The sequence below is a fragment of the Danio rerio genome, chromosome 18 (genome assembly GCF_052040795.2).
Source record: "Danio rerio strain M-AB ecotype USA chromosome 18, GRCz13ab, whole genome shotgun sequence".
Taxonomy (NCBI): Eukaryota; Metazoa; Chordata; class Actinopteri; order Cypriniformes; family Danionidae; genus Danio; species Danio rerio.
Genome location: NC_141038.1, coordinates 45,912,574 through 45,927,500, shown reverse-complemented (window position 1 = coordinate 45,927,500; position 14,927 = coordinate 45,912,574). Strand labels below are relative to the sequence as shown.

The following is a 14,927-nucleotide window of genomic DNA, read 5'->3' as shown; positions in this document are numbered from 1 at the left end:
ATTTAACAAGCTATGAAGCCTGTTTATAGAAGAGAAACAGAAAACAAACCTTTTCTGATTTTATTTTTCAGGTCAAGGTTATTATTATTTTTTAAATAAAATAAAATTAAGTTAAAAAACTAAAATTAAATATTATTTATGTGTAAAATTGTGAATCATACAATTATCACAATTCTGAGTGGGAGAAAACAAATTAGAAATCTTAGATATATTCTTGCAATTTCATTTGGGTTTGCAGCTCTGTCTTTCTCTGACTTATACGGCTACGTATTTCAATTATTTCTTTTAGAAAGTTTACCATTTTTCTTGTAATTCCAAATACACATCTTATATTTTATTTCATATTTTGCAGTTTGAAACTGGGAATTTATTTGCCTTGTTTTTAAATTAGAGTCAAATAATGTTCTAAATTAATATATATATTTTCCTTCCTTCATTTCTTCCTTCCCTCCTTTTGCTTTCTCTTCTGATAAATGTCCCCTCCTCTGGCATACATAGAAAGACTATCTACCACAAATATCTTGACAGAACACTTAAAGAACACTCAACAAATATGTTTTTTTTTTTTTTTTTAAAGAAATATCAGTTGTAATTGATGTCTTTTAAGTTTCCTGTTTTTTTAAAAATTGTAATAATATTACTTATTAGTCAGTAACAGTAATCTGTCTTTCAAGCTTTTATATTTAAAATAACTAATGTTGCCTTTCCTGTAAGACATGTTTACATTTTAGAAAATTTATATGAGGCAACTACAGTAGTTCATTTTTGTACATTGTATGTATTAAACCTATTATGTTTCTTAGGTGCAGTTGAAGATCTGGAGCATGCCATCTCTCTCAGTAATGGCACAGGGCGCTCGGCCTGTCAGGCTCTGGTTCAGCGTGGGCTTCTTCTCAGGCTGTCGGGTCGTGATGAAGAAGCTCGGCTGGATTTTGAGAGGGCAGCAGCTCTGGGCAGTGAGTTTGCCCGGCAGCAGGCTGTGATCTTAAACCCTTACGCTGCCCTGTGTAACCGCATGTTGTCAGAGGTCATCAGTAAACTACGCAACCCAGAAGTGTCCGAAATGCAATAAAGGCAATATACTCATAAATATATTAACTGTATTTAGGGAAAGGACTTTGTTAACGGTTTACTCTGTAGTTTTCATAAGTGAATAAAGTCAAAGAGTTTTCAAGTAATTGTTGTATATTTGGGATGTGGGATACACAAGATTGTTTCGAACCAGGAATCACAATTCTGCAAGTTTACATCTTAAAGTATATATAACTTATTACTTTATTATTATTTTTAATTACATTTTCATCTTGCAATTTAAAAAAAAACAAAGTTATTTATTAAATAATAATAATAATAATAATAATAATAATACATTGTTAAGCTTAAATCAATAAGGTAAAAAACAGAGTTTCAAGAAACTTGTGAGACTGGTAATATTATAAAATTATGATTTTTTAAATTACTCAATACTCATAATGTGTACATATTCTTATTATTTGGGAATGCAAAAATGAAACAATAAACTACACTACCTGACAAAGTGTTGTTATTGATCCCAGTTGTTAGAGCAACAAATCATAACTTGACTTCTAGTTGATCATCATTAATCATTACCTCAAAAAGGAGGTAGATTTTTCCGATGAATCATCTGTTGAACTGCAACCTAATCATCACAAATACTGCAGACGACCTATTAGAACCTGCATGGACCCAAGATTCTCTCAGAAATCAGTCAGGTTTGGTGAAGGACAAATCGTGGTCTGGGGTTACATTCAGCAAGGAGGTGTGCGAGTGATCTGCAGAGTGGATGGCAACATCAACAGCCTGAGGTATCAAGACATTTGTGCTGCCCATTGCATTACAAACCACAGGAGAGTGGAAATTCTTGAGCAGGATAGCGCTCCTTCTTAAACTTCAGCCTCCACATCAAAGCTCCTGAAAGCAAAGGTCAAGGTGCTTCAGCATTGGCCAGCCCAATCAACAGATGTGATCATTATTGAGCTTGTCTGGGGTAAGAAGAAGGAGGAGGCATGAAAGATGATTCCAAGGAATCTTGATGAACTCTGGGAGTCCTGCAAGAACACTTTCTTTGCCATTCCATATGTCTTTATTAATCAGTTATTTGAGTCATTGCAGAGATGTATAGATCGAGTCACGCAAGCTCATGGCAGTCATACACAATAATAATTATTTTTCTACTTCACCATGGCTTTCAATTTTATACTGTTTATCCTTACTTTTCTAATTAAATAATTCAAAATCAAGGCATGATCTTTTTTTTTTTTTTTCTTAAGAAAATAAGCGTAATCTAGAAGCCTTTGCCTTTCATTTAAGCCCCTTCTGAATCCAAATGATCAACTAGAAGTCAAGTTATTATTTGTTGTTCCTAAAACATGGAGAGGCGACAAACTTCTGTCAGGTAGTGTATTTTAAAATTATCATATCTTTCTGGACATGTTAATAAAACTTAATTAATGACATATTCAAACATATTCAAACATAAAAGTGTCCAATATTTTACATTGTATACACATTCCTTGTGTTAATATCAATAGTACATTTTGTAATGACACAAATTAAACCCCAAAACAAGCATTTTCATTTGTGAAGTATACAAAAATACTGAAGACATGTTGCATTTTAATCAGATTAAATTTGCAAAAGTGTTTTAATTTACATAGAAAAGATGTTAAATCCAAGTTTACACTTACACTTTTATATAACTTTTGTGGACAGAAATTGTCAAAATACGAATGATATAGTGCTCCATTGTCAGTGTAACATGTATACAAAAAATTAAACAACATATTTATTCCGAGGCTGTTTCATTTAAATATTAACAATAATGAATACTGAATTTGATTATTTTAGGGCTATGCTTTGTGATACTTAAATAATGTCATCATATTATTAATTTTCTAAGTATATTTAATAAAATATATATAAATATATATATGTTTTTTTTTACATGAATCCCTTTTTTCTCTTTAATCCATATGCATTTATCCATTGTGAAACATTTGTAAGTGTATTTTTCAGCCTCTAGATGTCAGCAAAGATCTTTCAAAGAAAACCATGTCATCATTTCCTCACTGTAATTTGGTCCAGTCCTGACTTTGAGTTGGCTGACATTTTTTCTAAATGACTCTATGGGACACAAAAAAGGAAAACTGCTAGTGACTGCTATAGGGTAAATAGTGACAAATTAACTATAACTTCAAAGTTAACACTGACCAATACATAAATGCATATTTAATAACATTGGTACCACAAGCAGCATCTTAATCTCCATTAGCCTTGTCAGCAGTAAAGACGTTGTTGACTAGAGTCTGTAATTCCTCTCTTCCCTTCTGGAGATCTGTCATACTGGGTAACGCCACAGGTTCGCTTCTGATCTCCTTCTGGTAGAAAGGACAAACCTTCAGGTGTTCTGCCATAGGGGGCATGTCTTCAAAAACCCATTTATCCACCGGAGAGAACAGACTGCTAAACTCCCATGCCTAGATGAAGATGAGGAAGATATCCATCAGCACTATTTCAATTATAATAATAATAATAATAATAATTATTATTATTATTATTATTTTTTATCTTTATTTTTTAAATGACTGGAATTATGATCTTGAAAACTCAAGTAACCTTTTTTGTCAGTTTGTGTAAACCAAACAGGCTACTGTGCAAAATAAATAAGAAACAATTTATAGAAAGTAACCAAAACAAACAAAAAAACATTGTTCAAAGTCCCAACTGCAATCATGACTTTAGGTTGCTTGTTTTCTACAGGAAATCAGTGTATTTGGCATTAAAGTTAGCGACGTGATGTGTGGAAATAAAAAAAATGCATATAATCTAGTTCCAAATTAATAATGATAACATATACAACTGAAAATTTATATATTCTTTGGGTTTTATAAAAACATGATTTCATTTAAAACTCTAGCAGCCCAGGTATGAGAGACATTAAAACTTTTGCCTTCCTGAACATTGGCAGATCCCAAAGTGATGCAAAAGTCACTGGCCGGATCCCAACAACTGTGCCTGTCTTCATGAATGTCTGAGAGATACTTTCAGGCCATCTCAAACCTCAGGATCTATACATAAGTTGTCGAAACCAAATCATTGTCAAAACATTTCATGTGACTTCAGTAGTTCAAATATAATTGCATGAAGCTCCAAGGACATGTCTATGTTCCACAACCAATTTAAAATAACTTTGTAACTTCTGATACTCTGTTTTTACTTTGGGCAATATGACATATTTGCCACTGGAATCAGAAGCGCAACATGCAAGTGTTGAATTGCCTGTAGTTAACGCACATTGGCGACATTGGCGAACAAAGTTGTTTTTACAGCATTTTTTTGTGCACGCACGTTTGTTTTTTGGGAGCTTGGACTTTTTTGACAATGTTTCCCTCTCTGGACTGGACTGGGAGCATTGCGGTCTATGGAAGATTCAGAGCTCCCTGATTGTATGTAACATATCTTAAATTGTGTTAAGAAGATCTCAGGGGACTAAAACAACGTAAGGGTCTGTAATTTATTATTAAAAAAAATATATATATATAAAAAATATATATATATCTATATATATCTATCTATCTATCTATCTATATATATAGGGGGGTACTGATAGTTTAAATTAGGGGTGTCAAACACAATTCCTGGAGGGCTGCAGCCTTGCATAGATTAATTCCAACTGTGCTTCAACACACTCACCTGATCAGTATTCCTTCCTCAATATAAGTTATATCACCTACTGGTTTAACACGAAGATAAATTACTTCCCAAACAATGGATCAAGAGGGGAGAAAAACAGAGAGGGGGACTGACCACCTGTCATCCAATATCAAACCTTTAAAAGCATGAAGCCCACTGACATTGAGCCAGAGAGGGTAAAATGACCCATGTACGGCCTCTTTGCTGCTCTCTGACCCACATACCTCAGAGAACAGATAACAGAGGACAAACGTACTTAGGATGCTTATCATGCCCTGCAATACCGCTAATGTTCCTGAAATAAAATTAGACATGGTTGGAAAATATTTAAGGTTGTGATTGTGCAGAGGATTTGGAGACTCATGAGAGTCTTGTTATGAATCTTTAAATGAATTGTCAAGTATTAACCAAAATTAATAATAACATCCCATTCAAAAGCACTGGAAAATGAGCCATAGTTGATGTGAACTACTTACAGAAAATCGGGACTTCCCAGCTAACAAGAATGTTTTCAAATATGAAGATAAATATTAACTAATAACTTCTATAAATTGTTGTGTGCAGTATATGATGCCCCGATTCGTACCTCAGTAAAAGTGTTTTTCAATCAGAAAGTATTCAATACATTTTTGATGTAAGTACACAGTGAACTGACAGAAATAGTGTACTCTCATGAATAAAAGGTACAAAATCTATCAATGAGATGGTATATTTTCAAAATTTACACTTTTGTACCTAAAAGTTCCAATTTTGTACAATTAAAGTTCCACAAAGTACAAGTTTGTATCTTTTAGGTGCTTAATTTGTAAATTGCGAGATTCGTAGAAATCGGGGTAACAGATCCGGCACGTTACCAGAGGAGGGAGAGGTGTCGCGGAACAAAAGTGAAAAGTGTGTGTGTGTGGGGGGGACGAACAAAAGTGAAGAGCCAAAGGGAGTGGGTTAGGTTGTGTGATGGAGTGTAGAAGTGTAGAGCAGGGGGTGTTGTGCCGCAGACAAAAGTGAAAAGGGTTGGGGAGTTGCGGAAGAAAGTGAAGGGCAGGGGGTTGTGCATGTGAGGAAGGGGAAATCTGTCAAATTTATTGCTTAAGCCTGGTAAAATTAAGCCCTCCTAATATGTACCTTAAAGGTACCAAAAATATACCTTCAAGGTACAAATTTGGACCTGGCAGGTACAAAAGTGTGGCTTTTTAAAAAGTACCAACCCAGTTACAGCAGTTGTGCCTTTATTACTGAAAGTTTATAGTTTAAACAAACAAACATCTGATTTAAAGTTGGAACCTTTGAAGAGTATGAAGAGATCAATTTGATCAAGGCAATTACCTTTTTACGGGCCCTCCAAGTGAATCCACCATGAGAGTATGTCTTTTTCTCCCATTTGAGTGACACCATGCCCTTCTGCTGAAGAACAGTACTGCAAACTTCCCTCATTAGCTGGGAAACTTGAGATAGACGACCCAAAGACATGCTATCCAGAAAACTCACTATGTGTTGTAAGATTTCAAAAGGAAGTCTGCTCAAGGAATCCAAATTCTTGGCACGTTTGCGTTCGCTGTTAACGGTTTTTACTCCTATGTAAAGAGATGCTGTCACTTCTGGTTGTAAGATGAAAGTACTAAGATCTGCATCATAGGTTACAGTGGCATGATATTTAGATGGCCGAAATTGCTTCTGGCTAAAGGTGCAACCGAGGTAAGCCAGTGGACACCGCTGTAAAAACCAGCCAGTAAGGCATGATTGGATGTCTCCATGCACGTTCCTAAAGTGCCAGGGATATTCATCACGCCTGAAGGCATGATGGCACAGGTACGTAAAGGCTGAGCATAATTTGTTGTGCCTCCTAGTAACACATTCGGTTTGAATTTGCACGTGTAGGCTTTGAGGCTGATCTGCAACAACATTGGCCAAAGTTGCATCACTTTTGAATGGAGCAGAATGGAAGTCAAAGGTTTGGGTGCCAACGTCAACATAGAGCCCGTCGATCCCAACACTCTCACAAATCTGATGACCTTTTAATTCTCTTTCAAGAGAGCACAGCAGTGTGGATTCTACCACTTTTGCCTTAGGAAGCACTTCAGTTGCAATGCCTAAATCAGATGTGTCCACAGATCGGTGTGTCTTTTTAATCATTTGGGATGGATCCTTCAGATGGCTACGTTTGGCTCTGTAGCTGGTTGGCACATTGAAGGAGTGTATGGTTTGAACTTCAATGGGCTCTAAATTGCCATAAACAAAATCTTTTTCTTTAGGCGTGCAAGCTGCCAGTTGGCCGAAGTTGATAAGCATGCATCCGTTGTGGACCAGATACATATTATACTCAGCCACGTTGACCTCTTTACGGAGCCTGTCAAGAACACCATCTTGCCAAGGAGCTAAACCTGTCCTATCAATGTCTAGATTGTCGGAATTCTGAGGGGAATTCTTGTCTTTAATCTGACAACTTTTATCCTCTAATTTCTTCACTGTCTGATTGCACCCTTGCTTCTCCTTCGCAAACATTCTCTCCCATATCCCGTAGTTCTCCAAGCAGGCTACATCTTTACTCTCAGCCAAAGCGAGACGTTCCTCTTGGGTTAGTTCTTTGATCTCTTCTCCATTAACGCTATCCTCCAACGACTCCTCTGGGATTAAGATCTGAGACTCTGAGCACTCTGGATTAAGTCCTCCAACAGCACCGTCCAGTGAAACCGCAGGCTCCTCTACCTTCTCTATCAACTCAGGGAACAGTGTCTTCATCTGGATTGAATCAAACAGAAGCTTCTGATCTCTAAGTGCCATTGCAAGGTCTAGCTGACTCATCCAGTTTGGATCCTGTAGAGCATTCCTATAGAAGGTGGTATCAGTCTCATTTACCGGCCATCGGTTCCATTCCAAGGTACATGTAACCACACTGGCAGGACACACTTCTAGGTGCTGGGCAAGTCTTTTTCGTGTCATAGTCATGGGACAGCCATAACCAGAGTTGAGGCATGGTACTGTTTCTTTAGGGCATAGAAGACGATGCTCATCCTCTTTACAAAGGTGGAAGGCAGCTCCGCAGTTCAAGCGGCAGGAAATGAAGATACAAGATGTTGAGATTTCTATGGGAAACTTGCAGTTCCAATTGTGACATTTTTCACAGTGAGGATGAAAACCAGAACTGGTGGTCCTATTCTTGCCCTGGAGGTGACGTATGAGGTAATCACATTATTGCATTTTCACTGTTCGATACATAACACTTGCTTGTTTGAAAACAAAAGTGCATGAAACTCGAAGCTTACCATGACTGTTGATATTTGTTGTGTTTGAAAATAGACTCTGTAATGAGACAAGGGAATAGACGCTGAAAGAAAACAAATCTCGGAAATGTTTCAGTGTTGCTATTGTCTAGACGATTATTGACTTGTCTTTCTAGACTAGACACAGCTTAAAACCACATAACAAGACAATTCTCAGACTACAACGAATACATATTTACATATCAGACTATGATTTCCAGAAGAGAGAGAATAACCCGTATAACCTGAAGCTATTTGTCCATGTGAATAGCAGAATTCCTAAGGTGAACAATAACTAGGCTCATACAAAATTTGGTTTTAAATCCACAGATTTTGAGCCCGTCTATCAATCTATTTATTTACCTGTGTAAATGTGTGTAAATTTATTCTGGTTTATATTACTTTTAGTAATACTATTGAATAACATGCACATATTATTAAAATGTATGCACAATACAATTTGTAAAGTAATACTTTCTGTATTTTGGTGGATGTTTTGTATGAGAGACCTACTGCAGCGCTGCTTACCAAACCAAAGTGGTTAATTGTATAATATAAAATGTATTATTTTAATTTAGGTATTCAGCTCTACACTTTCTGCAGATTTTCATTTAATTTATTTATGTATTTATTTACAAAATTAGGTGCAGAAATAGCAAAAATGTTAATCTGCAGACATGGTCTGGCCCACTATTCACCTTCAAGGATTGTTTTAGTATTTACTAAGCCTGTATATATCAAACAGAGAAGAAATTCACCTATTGCTTTGACAATACCATAGTACTATACTTGTCAATACATCTATGTTATTGTTCAGGGTCTTAAGTAAAAAATATAGGTCAGTCTCACTTACCCTTGGCTGCTCCGACGATGTCAGTGTGGCTTGTGTTTGTTTAAAGTGGTCTGTGAAGATGTAAATACCGTTCCACTGTTCGGCTGTTATAAATAGACAATCAGTCAGACTGAGCCTTTGTGAAAAGAGGTGACATCACACACAATTACAGTCTTTGCAGAATGACTGATAGCACTGAATTACCAGACAATTGAGATTTGCAGTGCTGAGTGAATATTAACTGATATCAAGAGGCTAATAATTTGTTTTTTTAAATAGCATATCTGTTCACAGAAACTCATCTAAGCAAATAAGTTGCAGATTTATTATCGTGTCTGTGCACATCCTGTCCACTAGATGTCAATACAGCACTTTGATACAGATTATGGAGCGTTTCAAGATGATTATTATCCCTTAGACATTGTTTGCGTCAAGACCAGTGAAGTTACATAAAACTGAACAGAAAGCATTAGCATTTAAAGAACATACATCTGACAATCTGACCTTTTTTCCTGCCTTTATTGATTCAACCTGCCTTGGTTTATGCTAATTTATCCAAGATCTTTAATCATTGGCTTTATTCGACTCTGTGATTTCAATGCTCTTTAAAATTACATTCAAAAACTAGTTGTGTCGACAACATAACAATGACCTTATTAGCATCCTTGGAGTATTAAAAACAAGTTAATCAGATGTTGGCTCTGAAGTGAAGCCAGTCAATAAAATGAGAAACTGCTGATGCCTTCCTAGTGAAATTATCGGTTCTCGCTTTCATTCAACCTGTATAAAAAAAATGGCCAATGCACGCAGGTGTTAATGATCATATAAATTTAGCCCATCAACAACAAACCCGCATCCAGTCTCATGCTATTAATGTCAAAAAGTAATTAAAGCCACCTTGCGATGATGTCTTTACTGCTAATACTACTTAATTAGGAAAGGGATTTTATAGGTTCCCTCGGGACACGAAACTTTGCCTAATTTTAATGAAGAAAGTTTTAATCAGGACAAAATGAGTTAAATTGAAACGAGGCATTATAGTGGAGCTGTTTTTTTTATTATTATTTTTTTTTACAAGCAGACAGACTAATAACAGATTAGAGCACCAGCTATAGCCACAAGAGGATGACGTGACCGTAGGTCAGCGCATCAAATGGAAAAACATCAACTCATTAAGGTCAGGCTACTCTGAATGTCAGAGCTCTGTGTCACGGGAAATTGCAGATTTCAAAAACCTCTTTTTAAACGTTAATACTCTGACAATGATGCACTCAAGGGGTCAAGGTTTGCCTTGTTGGAACGGGCAAATAGTATGTTTCTGCTTTGACGGTCAACGAAAAGTAGCTCTTTATTGGAAAGAAAAATTTAACAGCAAATGTATCGCAAGACGTCCATTATATTGCAGTAATTGTGTCAAAGCATTTAGGGAAGATCCGGGCCCTGTGCTTTCAAGACAGATAGCCTAGCAACTGCCATTTGAGATTAATGGAAATGCTGCTGCTCTCTACAGGTTTATTAGAAGCTCTTGAGTGCACCCATATGGCTTCATTTCTGACCTTTAAAATCATAATTTAGTGATGGATAATTAAGCTTGCTTGAAAAAGTACAAATTCTCTCTGCATTTTTGTAACTTATTAATTACCACACACACTCTTATTCCGCCATCACACTTGAGCAGGGGTGCCCAAACTTTTTCTTATGAAGGGCCAAAAACCAAACTTGATTGAGGGTGGAGGGCCAAAGGGAAATATACCAAATGATTACATTAAAGCTGCCTCAGTAATTTCCTACTTTATTCATATTTTAAAATAAATAGAAAAAAACCTTGAATAGTATTAATAATTATACATTTGTTTACATTTTATATTGAACTTCTTACAATAAAAACATAAACACATGTATAACACAATGGTGTTCAATGCTAAATATAGTCAAGCTGCACCTGCCTTTGCCTTGATTTGCTTGTCAAGTGTATTGTCCTCTATCTTCGAGTGACAGCATTTACATTTTGAAAAATCTGATTCATGCGCAGCATTTAATTGAAACATTTTTTTTTCAATTGGCTTTTTGTAGCTCAACAATTAAACAAACAATCAAAAGGTTATGTTAAAATAGAAATGACAATCTCTGTTGAAGACATTTTCCCCAAGATTCATTTTAAATATCATCTCAGATGGGATGGCAGGCAAAATACTGTCGTACGGTGCTGGGAAAAGGGGTGGTATAAAGCAAGATGATTGGACATAAAAAAAAAAGTTGAGTGATTGGTCCATTTTTAAATTTCTTTCAAGAGAGGTCATGCCTTGATCTATGATTAGTCTCACACAGTCATGTGATGCAATTTTGCAGGACAGAGTTCACAAGCTTGAACTTTACAATGCAGCGAACTGCGAAACTTTGCGTATCTGCTTTTTGATCCGGTCTGTCCAGCCGGATCTCATGAGGAAACGTAAGCGTTTTACGTTTTTTCAATTTAGTGGCTAATTCGTACAAATTTGTACGAGTTCAGTCGTACAAAAATGTACGATTTTGAAAAGGAAACGTGGAACCCAACCCCACCCGCCACTTTATATGGTGCACCTGTTCAAATGCTTAATTTCTAATCAGCCAATCACAATGCAGCAATTTACTCAAAAGATCATCAAAAGTATAACTGTACAACTTTTGTTGTAATGGATTTGCATCTATTATCATTGTTTAATACATTTGTCTTTAATCTGTTAATATTTTATTATATCCAGATATTTTCAACTAGTCTGATTGTTGTTTGATTTATAAGATACAAATTGCTGCAAGAGGGCGACTGGTTCGAGTCCTGGCTAAGTCAGTTGCCATTTCTGTGTTGAGTTTGCATGTTCTCCCCATGTTGGCCTGGGTTTCCCTCAGGGTTTTGGTTTCCCCCACAATCCAAAGACATAGTTGAATTGGGTAAGCGTAGTGTTTGAGTGTGTGTGAATGTGAAAGTTTATGGGTATTTCTCAGTATTGGGTTGTAGCTGGAAGGGTATCTGCTGCATTTCCTAGTACTGGGTTGCAGCTGGAAGGGCAACCGGTGCAAAAAACATAAGCTGGAATAGTTGGTGGTTCATTCTGCTGTCATGACCCCTGATAAATAAGGACTAAGCTAAAGGAAACTAATGTATGAGTCCCGTAACATCACAGTATTGTTCATTCAAAACTGAGTGTGACTTTGAAAGATGTACCTTGTATTGTTTGCTATAAATTAACTAATTGTTAAAGTACTATGTTGGAAAAAAAAAATATTTTACTGTAGTGTTTTGGTGGATACCAAATGTTCTAAAGGCATATTACAATAATGACTCAAAAGAAAGATGTGTAATCAGTTTAAAAATCAGTTTTGTTCTAAAATAATTGAAAATGTACACCTTAATTGAGAAAATGGCATCAAACCAATAAAAACTAGAACATTTTAGACATTAGCGTTCTGTCTTACAATGCTAATGTGTATTTTGGAATCTCGCTTCCAACTTGATCTTTTAATTTAAGTAAATTCAGATCTGCTGCGACTTGGTTCACTTACTGTTTCTTTTTTTTTTTTTTCCACATTCTCCATAGTAGAAAAGTATTTGATTTTGATTGCATCCTTTTGGTTGCATCATTAAGGTCTTCACTTCTACTGTAGGCAAGTGTTTCGGAGTAGGTAATTAGACCTCAGGAGCAGGATTGGATAATCCTGGTCAAGACAATCTGGTACAGTTCATATCGAGAATTGAAATGAGGAATAAAGATGATGTTTGTCAATGTCAGATGGAGTTCTTAGAATTTCAGAAATTTCTGATCTGATTGTTATGCGCAATCATGTCTAGGGTATAAAGAATATAGTGCAATCTATCTTCCGTTATACATGATGCTCCCAAGATGATAAGGCAAAGTAAGGTGTAAACTGGTCAATGAGTGTACATTTCAACCCAGGCTTATTCTGAAAACGTAGCCCTATATACATTTCTAAAGATTGCGAAAAACGTCACAGAATTGACTGTTTTCGCGAATCAACCAGAGGCTGCTGTGTGCGCATTTGAGATCTCAGATTTCTTTCATGCCTGCTTTTGTTGCGTAAATCCCCTAGAGGCTGCTGTCGACTGACTGACTGACCAACAGACCTATCTTCCCACCCCACCCCCTTCTCTAAGCCCAACCAATAGTGTTTTTAAAAGCACTGATTGACCCGCGCCCACCCACATCAATAAACCCAACCAACAGTTTTTCGAAAAGCAATCCAGAAAAAGAAAAGCCCCCTGATTTGTACCACATTTTCAGATTTTACCACATTCTCACCCTGCTATTTACTGAATTATTTTACTGATTTATAAAAAAAATTTTGGCATTTGTTTTTGTCTTACCTGCTTTCTTGAGCTGTTCTTTGTCAAATTTGAACCCCATCGCCGTGGTCAACTCCTCTCTGCATCTCCAACGTTCACCAATGTATATGGCGAGCTACTAGAACCACTTTTTAAACAGCGGAAAAGCTGTCCATGTAGACATAAGTGTTCAGCTGTTAGTGCGAAAAGGCACCCCGTTGCGTTAATTTTAAACACAAAATGCAGCCAAACAGACTTCTGGCCACATAGTTCGTGATCTTCAGAAATGTATATAGGGCTACATTTTCAGAATGAGCCTGTGTTGGTACATTCATACATTCATTCTGATGCATTACTTCTTTGCTTTGAAGCTACCGGTGAAATGAACCTTTCTATCAACAACTGACAAAAAGGCAACCAAATGTCACCTATAGCTACAAACTGATAAAGATAACTTCAATAGCATCAGGGCTTGTGTTGGAACAGTGTGCGAGTTTGTGTGTGTGTGTGTTCACTTGTTTCTGTGTGTATTTGCTGTTATGGAGCTATGAGATAAGAGGCCTGTTTCTGATAAGAGAACTGAACAGACTTCTGGGAGATGGCACATGTGGTTCACTTTGGCCGGCTGATGGAAACATGGTCTATTTAACACAGCCCATTTATCCTTGCTCCATATTTCACCTTCGCTTTTGTGCTAGTCGCAGCAGTGCACCTTGGTAATCTTTTTCTTGTTTAGAATGAATTATGGTGTTTGTATATTTTGGAAGGTGAGGACGGAAGGCTTCATCTGTTTATTCTCTTTGCACCCCATCTGGTTTGCAAACCTGAATACGGTGAATTTGGAAAGTTTAATGTTACTTTCTAAAGTTGCACCATGCTGAAAGGAAATATGAGCCAAATCTGCCTGATCTCAGAATCAAACTTAACTATTTTTGGTATTGTCAGAAAAGTGTGTAATTCTTTCAAATATGCATGATTTTATTCATAAGAAAAAGTCAGGGGTGCTTAAACTCGATCCTGGGGGGCCGGAGTATAGCTTAATTTTGTTCCAACCCCAATTAAACATACCTGAACAAGCTAATCAAGCTCTTTCTAGGTATAAAAAACTTCCAGGCAGGTGTGTTAAATGAAGTTGGAGCTAAACTATGCAGGACATCTACATGTACATCATAGATGTATGTTCAATGAATTGTATTTCTGTATGTGTTGTCTTCAAAGTCTTTGATAGTTGGCATCATCTCTTCACAGGTCTTGGAAGTCATCAAGTGTTGATGCACAATCTCTAGAACTGCCGGAAAGATCCAGTTTGTAGAAAAAAAAATCCAAACTTCCCATCACTAATGTGTAAGGAAGCTAATGGCTTCCCATCAGGAAGCAGGCGGATAACTGGCAAACATTTAAATGCATTGATGAAATAAATAAGCTAAACGATGGGAGTCCCTTACAGCAACTACCGCTGAAAACTGAAAGCAAACCAAAACAAACTCTAAGCCTGGTCATCTCTCGTCTTGCACTGCTGTCTTTCCTCATTTTAACTCTCCTCAGTGAGATTCGAGACAGCTGGCGCACACAGGTGACATTCGTTAAATGTCTCATGGATTCTCGAGATCTACCTGAGCTTAAACTCCCCTCTGGCCTTGCAAACGGGAGGGAGCCCCGGGCATGAGGATCTCATGAGCTCAGGGCTCACTCCCGGGACAGCATGCCAAACTAGCTTATTACCAATCATCAGCTAAGTGTGAACTCTTGAAACTAATATAAACATGCAAAGCTTACGGTTTTTCACTTCCACCTAAATAGACCACTT

The 14,927-nt window shown here is 36.8% G+C and overlaps 3 protein-coding genes across 13 annotated transcripts in view; 2 read left to right on the top strand and 1 right to left on the bottom strand.

Annotated features, from left to right (window-relative positions):
- ttc36 (tetratricopeptide repeat domain 36) overlaps nt 1-1,178 on the top strand; it is a 3,933-nt gene extending 2,755 nt beyond the window's left edge. Inside the window, 1 exon segment of the mRNA NM_001007388.1 lies at nt 804-1,178. Coding sequence (NP_001007389.1) covers nt 804-1,072 — 269 coding nt within the window. The 3' untranslated portion in view covers nt 1,073-1,178.
- Nucleotides 1,179-2,954: 1,776 nt separating this feature from the next.
- LOC794432 (F-box only protein 40) overlaps nt 2,955-14,927 on the bottom strand; it is a 63,630-nt gene continuing 51,657 nt past the window's right edge. For 2 of the 11 annotated variants that reach the window (XM_087292697.1, XM_087292698.1), the window contains 4 exons: nt 8,824-8,906; nt 7,974-8,010; nt 6,037-7,872; nt 2,955-3,497 (listed from right to left, as the gene is read on the bottom strand). In XM_087292697.1, the coding sequence (XP_087148823.1) occupies nt 3,279-3,497; nt 6,037-7,872; nt 7,974-7,976 (2,058 nt within the window). In that variant the 5' untranslated portion in view covers nt 7,977-8,010; nt 8,824-8,906 and the 3' untranslated portion in view covers nt 2,955-3,278. 11 annotated transcript variants of the gene reach the window in all.
- The window catches only part of LOC141378774 (uncharacterized), a 110,413-nt gene continuing 103,186 nt past the window's right edge, over nt 7,701-14,927 (top strand). Inside the window, exon 1 of the mRNA XM_087293397.1 lies at nt 7,701-7,890. Coding sequence (XP_087149523.1) covers nt 7,840-7,890 — 51 coding nt within the window. The 5' untranslated portion in view covers nt 7,701-7,839. The remainder of the gene's footprint in view (nt 7,891-14,927) is intronic.